The 7,349-nt window shown below is 36.9% G+C and overlaps 1 protein-coding gene across 1 annotated transcript in view; it reads left to right on the plus strand.

The window, feature by feature from the left end:
• The window catches only part of phkb (phosphorylase kinase, beta), a gene marked incomplete at its 5' end in the record, with an annotated part of 79,801 nt that overhangs the window by 60,403 nt on the left and 12,049 nt on the right, over nt 1-7,349 (plus strand). Inside the window, 7 exon segments of the mRNA XM_014018007.1 lie at nt 51-155; nt 3,224-3,306; nt 3,895-3,985; nt 5,727-5,785; nt 6,080-6,242; nt 6,529-6,610; nt 7,243-7,300. Of these exon segments, the coding sequence (XP_013873461.1) occupies nt 51-155; nt 3,224-3,306; nt 3,895-3,985; nt 5,727-5,785; nt 6,080-6,242; nt 6,529-6,610; nt 7,243-7,300 (641 nt within the window).

Below are 7,349 nucleotides of genomic sequence, written 5' to 3' on the forward strand. Positions count from 1 at the left end.
TGTGTGTGTGTGTGTGTGTGTGTGTGTGTGTGTGTGTGTGTGTCTCCTAGATTTATCGTATCCTGGGAAAGACAGTGGTGTGCTATCCAATAGTGTTTGATCTAAGTGACTTTTACTTGTCACAAGATGTAATGCTGCTGATTGATGACATTAAGGTAAGTGAAGTTCACTTTTTATGTGTTTTAAAGACTTGATTGAATCAAATGCATTTACTTTGAATGGCCCAACAGCCTCACGTTTATGAAAAGAACACAGAACCAATTGATTTGTGTGTTGTTTGCACTTGGCCTCTGCAGAGGACTTTTAGAAATTCAGAARAGTCATAGTCAATACCTGGACTTATTCTGGCTCACTCTAAACCTACCATTTTATAGTTTTGACCAGTAAATGACACAGCATACAGAAAATTATATATAAAAAAACTTAGAGTTTGTAAACTAAACCAATGAAAACATTTAACAYTGACATTCACCTTGTGGGCACAGTTTGAATTAAAACTGCAAGCAGTGAAAAAGGTCCTCGTGTACCAGTGCAGTCTGAACTTTATATTTCCAGCTAAAGCAGTTGCAGCTTCATCTGTCAAGTTTTGTTAGGCACAGCCAAATMCAACATTACGAAAAGGCCAGTTATTGACCATTCGGGACACATCCAACTTCGCTAAGCTGCCCCAGCTATGCCCTTTGGAAGCTCTGAATCATGAYTATCTTTTTGGTTTCTCAAAGGATCTAAACTTTGCCCATCAGTTCTGAAGCTGCTAGGATGAAAACCGTAGATGAAAGATACTGTATTCTTAAATACAAATAGGTATTTTTACACTGCCGCAAGGTAGCACAGTAGTAGTAGTAGTAAATCTGAGACATTAGCATATGGTCATGTTCAGGACTTAATAACAATGTATTATGTACATTTTTCAAATTTCAAACACTTTCCTGTGATGTTACCCCAAAGATGTGTTTAATGAGTAAATGGGAAAGCTCAAAAGAAAAAGAAAAAAAAGAAGCTTGCACCGATCAGATGGCAACAACCATTAATACATTTTGTGCACTAGGTTGTGAAGAAGCGCCAAACTGAAGACAAAATAGCATTTGTTGTGACAAGTGAAAAACTTAGGTTTTACATTATAGTRTCAAGGGAATTTTTTATGGGCTCTGAACCGATACACTGTAGGCATAGTTTAAGTAATTAAAGGGGCTGCAATCAAGACGGCTCTAGTAAGCTAATTTGCCAATCTCACATCTGGAATTTTGTGCCTCCACATATTTTCACAAGTTCTAAATATGTGCCAGGTTTCGAAAAGCTCAGCCYGCTAGAACATTATGAAAATGTCAGTTATGCACTTTTGAGGACACGTTTAAGGTGGCCAAGCTCAGACCACGCTCTTTGTAAGCTGCTAGCGATGACTTTTTTCTTTGTTTCTAAAACTTTCACGCAGCAATTTTGAAGCTTTTAGGATGAAAAGTTTGAGTGGGAGATTTTTTTTTCAAACACAATAAGTCATTCTTATAMTGCCACTAGGTGGCGCAGTTATCAATTCTCATCATTTGCATATGGCCATGTTCAGGACTGGATGCCTATCATGTATATTTTTGCACATTTTGGACAATTTATAGCGATGTTACACCCAGCAACATGATCAAGTAGAAATAACCATATCCAAAGAATGCCATGCCCACATCTGGATTTTTGTGCTTCCCCATTTTTAAGCTAGTTCTAAATATTTGCCAAGTTTCATAATTCCCAACTCACTAGAATATACTGAAAAAAATACAAATAGTAATATTCAGGTGAAAAACAGTAGGGCCTTCTGCTGTTTCAMAGCGCTCAGGCCCTAATTGGATGACCTGTGTTTTTTGGAACTTCCTTTATCTGATGGAAACAAAATTCCAGACAAATTATTGCTCAAGATCACCTTAATATTGAAAAAAATGCAGTTGTTTTGAAAGAAAAAAATGAAAAAATGAAGGATGACTCAGAACTTTTGTGTAGTATGTTTTRGTAAACAGCAGTTGTCCAGTTTAAAGGTAACAGTGGATTTTTAAGTCTTTATAAAAATGAAAGGTTTGAACATTTATAAGTCAAAGCTAACAAAAAAAAGACTTTTTTATCATGCAATATCATCAGAGATAGAGAAACATCATAAAATATTAAGAGCACCAAGAATTCACAAGAACCAGAGTGTARTAATTTATTTTGGGGATTTTGAAGAAATCAGTACCAAAATTTAGAAACAGATKCAGTACATTTGATCAGCATATTTTTAATGTCAAAGAAATTTGCCAATTCATAAAATGAACTGTGGAATCAAGTGGAAAAAGAATAATAATCAAGTGGTAAAAACTCTTTTTAAATACAGTAAACGTGCAGATAATAAAGATTTACCATTGTGCAATCACATAAAATTATAGTACAATATTTTATTGATATTTGGCAAAGGTTAACCTTGGGTAAGAAGCAAGGAGTGCCTCACATTGCGTACATCCCTTGGCACAGTTTGCTCAAAGACGTGATCTTACACATTTAGACTTTTTATTGTTCTTGTCTGCAGTCAGAACCAGTTTTGGCTGTTTTTCTTTGGCGTATCCTCCTACATAGCAGCACAACACGAGTTTGCATCTTTTTCATCCAAAAGTGTTTTTTTTTTTTGCTAAGGGTCAGCTGCCCACAGTTTCCCAGACTCACAGATTCAGTGTAACTCCTGACTTTCCCCATTTATTTTATCTGCACAAAATGTTGAAAGGACATTAAAGCAGTATATGAATGTTTAATACGTGAATGTAAATAGAAGTGTAAATTATAATAATAACAAATTGGTAAACTAGTAAGCACTTTCCACTCTCCATCAGTTTACCTAAAGTTCAGGTCCAGTAAAGCAAGCTGTGCGATATATTTTTTTGTTGTTGTAGTTTTATGTCAATTTTTGGGGGATGAAATAGTTTTCAGAAATCTTGCAGAGCCTTTGCTGTGATTTTTTTTTCTTCCACTTAATAACAATTGTACTTGTTTTTGATGCAGTGCTGCTTGAGGAGCTCTGCAACTTAAACTCAGCTTGACAATTGAGGAGACTGACCTTTAGAAATGCCACTGATCCAGTTATTACACAGAAATAATGGAAACTGATCCCTTCAAACAAAGAGTGTATCCATGCCAAACTGAAATGCCATGTGTGTGTCTGTATCTGTGTCTGTGTCTGTGTGTGTGTGTGTGTGTCTATGTGTGTGCCCAGAATGCCCTGCAGTTCATCAAACAGTGCTGGAAGATGCAGGGACGTCCCCTCTTCCTGGTTCTCATCCGTGAGGATAACATCAAGTAATCAACACACTCCAGAAACTTTTGAAGGCTTTTCTTCTCTTTTTGGTTTTATCAAGACATTCTCTCATTTTCCAGTTTTGTTGTAATCACTCACTCTCTATGTAACAACATTTAATACTGTCKCTTTCAACATAGCCTCTGTAGAACTATTTGTCATCTACCGTTTCTTGCTTACTGCCTCCATTTCTTTTTCCTTTTTTCTGTGCTCCATTTATCTTTGTTGCAGAAAGGTGTTACTGTATTTGCTTGCTGATTGGGTGATAATGTTTCTCATTTGTATCACTATAGTCTGGCTGGTGGGCTGATTACAGCAGTATTGACTATTACCCAGGGAGCCATATGTTAAATGTGCTCCAAACGTTTAAACAGCCTCACTGCGGCATTCAGATCGAGCTCTCATAAAAGCAGCTCAATAGTCATTAGTGTGCTATTGATCAGGGTGATGACYTGTACTGTAAGTGACAGAAGACTGAATTAATGATATAGGGATTTTTAAACAGAGCCTTTATCTGCGTTTGTTTCAGAYTGTGTTTGATGCAGATATGACGGAGTATATATTTAACATTCTGACTTGTGTCTAACCAGAGGGAGTCGCTTCAACCCCGTCTTGGACATGCTGGCCTCGTTCAAGAAGGGCGTCATTGGAGGAGTCAAAGTTCACGCAGACAGACTGCAGGTTTGTGGATCCAGTTTTCCCACTTAGTGTGTGTGTGTGCGTGTGTGCGTGCGTGTGTGCGTGCGTGCGTGCGTGCGTGCGTGCGTGCGTGGGCGTGTGTGTGTGTCCTGTATGTGAATAGTTGTTTGACTTTATGTAGTCCTGTGATGGACCAGTCCTGGGGGAATCCCACCTCTCACCCAATGACGGCACCTCCCAACCCTGAACAGGATCAAATGAGTATGAATGAATGAATGAATGAATGAATGAATGAATGAATGAATGAATGAATGAATGAATTGTGTCACAGGAAAAAAATACTGATAAAACAATACTATGGTTACTATTCTTTGGTTTGTTTTCTTTTTGGTTGATCATGAGTTGTGGTTCTTCCATGCTTTGATCTTTAATCTTGATTATTCAAGAAAAGTTAGATTTCCACTAAATCTGACCATACGGATGGTTCTAAGAAACAGTAAAGTACCTCTCAGCCTCAAATTATGTTTCGTGGAGTAAACTTATAAAAACTAAAATTAGGTTGAGGTAGAAGTAGGGCTATTTTCCCATTGCTAACCTAAATCACTTTGTTAAACTTTTGACAGGTTTTCTAAATCTAACTTCTGTCCCAGTATGTTTGTGTTGCTCGGAAAAGAATTCCTCATCTGATTTTTTTTTTTTTTTTTTGTCTGTGATCTACACTTCCTCCTTGCCTTTGCCTTTTTACCATTCACTTCACAGCTAACTCCCACATCTTTGAAAAACTTCTACTTTTCATCATCTCATTGTTATGGAGAGCACAGTTGTTCTTCTTCTRCATCTCTTATTTTATTGTTTTTAAGTTGACTTCAATAAGAATGGCTAATATCTCATTTGAACCTTGGGAGGAGGGCAATTTGAACTACATTATTATTTTAATGTTTTTTCACTCTTTTTAAAGTTGTACCAGCCAATTTTTGTTTTAGACTCTCACTTATTACTGTGCATTAACATGTTTGTCATTTAAAATACATATTACTGCTACACTAACTCTAGTTCAGACAAAGTCAGGACATGGTGTAAAATGAAAATAAAACCAAAAAGCAATCATTTTCAAATCTTTTAAACCAACATTTTACTCACAGCACTGTACAGTAAACACATCAAAGGTTCAAATGAGGATTTTATTTTATTTTATTTTATTTTTTTGGAAACAAATATGGTAATTTAGAATTTTATGGCAGCAACACGTGTCACAAAAGACAGAACAGGGATGGAAGAAGGCGGCTGTTAATGTAAAGTGGGACAAATAAAGAAAACAGCAGGAGGATCATTTACCMGTGAATTAGTTTAATTGGCAGTTGGCAATTTCCTGTGCCAAAGCCTGCTTAAAATGGACTGAGGCAAAGTGGCAAACTGTTCTGTCGGCAGACGAATCAGAAGTTTAAATTCTTCTCTGAAATCACGGTCGCCACGTCCTCCATACTGGAGAGTTGCTTGATAAGTCTCTCATTTCTTGATTTATTGTATAATTTAGAATAAATTTTTTTAGAAATTTATTCATTTCATTTGTAACACAAAATAACAAAAAACATGCAATCAAAATAAAATGAAATAAAATGAAAGGCAGCAGAAGAAGAATAAATCTTATAATACAGTATATGTCCCTTTTTTGTACCCGAAATATGTTCAAAAGAAAAGTATAAATTTGTCTCTTGTATGGTTCATGCAAACTGTTCGCAATAAAACTTCCTCATGCCTTTTTTTTTTCTTGTTGACCTTATAGACGCTGATATCTGGGGCATTTGTGGAGCAGTTGGACTTTCTGCGTGTCAATGAAGCAGAGTAAGAGCTTTTTTGCCTTTTATGCTTTATCAGACATGACTATTTTGATTATATATGACTTATTAAAACTTCTGTATAACTTGTAAAATGCTTGACTGGAAAGAAAATTTGTAAATGTAGTCAGAATCATATTGCCAGCATTAGTTTGTGTGCTGAAATATTTATTGCAAGTTATTTAAAAATGGAAACACATAAAAACCTGTATGTCTGATCCGCTGTCTGATTCCTGGTAGCAAACATAATTGTTTATTTCTGTGCAATTTTTATTTATTTTTTTTTATATTTTTGCAAAAGAATCCCAGAATTTAAGAGCTTCGAGGAGCTGGAGCTGCCAAAGCACTCAAAGGTGAAGAGACAGACGAGCACGCCGAACGCCTCCGACCTGGAGCAGCARCCGGAGATCAGCGTGGAGGAGTGGCAGAACAAACCCACCCATGAGATCCTGCAGAAGTTTCATGTGAGTTTACTGGCTGTAAAGAACAGGATTTTGTTCTTTAGAGGTGTGCACAAATGCACATCCATCACTTGCTGTACCTCCCTCAGCTCTGMTAGATGAGCTCAGGCCTCCTCAACAGCTTGCTCCTTTTGCACAACAGGAAGTCTGTGATATTCCACACACTTGTTTTTCAGCAGCTATTTTCTGTTGTACCTTCATATGCACTTTTGCTTTCAGAGAAAGATGTATCCTTTGCCATTTTACATTTTCAGCTTTTTTTCATTTATATTTTGTTGTGTTTGTGTAGGAGTGTGACTGCTTAGCCAGTCAGGCTCAACTTGCCAGCATCCTTCTTAGAAGAGAAGGGCCTGACTTTCTTGCCAAAGACGGTAAGCTCACACTGCACAATAATAAAATAATAATCAGCCACAAGCTGTTTAGAAAGCATTTTTTAAAAAGCTTAGCCTTCCYTGAAGGGAGATATAGCACTTGTTGACTTTCATGCCAGAGTTCTAAACTAAGATCAGATTGTCTGAAGTAATGAAAGTTTTAGCCTTGCATACAAATCTTTAAAATAATGTTTATTACGATGGCATGCATTATTGTAGATCTCACAAGATCTGTTAGTGCTCTGAGTGTGTGTGTGGGGATGACACTTAGCTACTGCCACACTCATTTTCCTTCTTTATTTTTTTTTGGCAGCGTTGTAAACATTTTTGTGTCTGATTAGTTAAGGCAGCATCTTCAACCAAACGGACAATAAAAGTTAATGTTTTCAGATACTTTGCTAACAGGATAGGCAAAAGAACACACGCAACTATGCAGTTACATCATTACCATCTTTTTTGGTAGCACGCTTCAAAAACAGCTATATGTTTGGCAAAAGTTTACGTTTGTTCTGTCATGTTTTTATCATGTTGGTCATCCCTGCTTGCATCAAGTATTTAGGAGATTTGAATATAGCACCTGTTATAAAATACATGTGCATGTGGTCCCAGCACAAATCTGTTTGTGATTCCAGAGAACCTGATGGACGAACTGGAGAGAATCTACAGAAGAGCTGGCAGCAGAAAACTTTGGTCTGACACACACACACACACACACACACACACACACACACACACACAC

Source organism: Austrofundulus limnaeus, unplaced genomic scaffold, assembly GCF_001266775.1.
Source record: "Austrofundulus limnaeus strain Quisiro unplaced genomic scaffold, Austrofundulus_limnaeus-1.0 Scaffold180, whole genome shotgun sequence".
Classification (NCBI taxonomy): domain Eukaryota; kingdom Metazoa; phylum Chordata; class Actinopteri; order Cyprinodontiformes; family Rivulidae; genus Austrofundulus; species Austrofundulus limnaeus.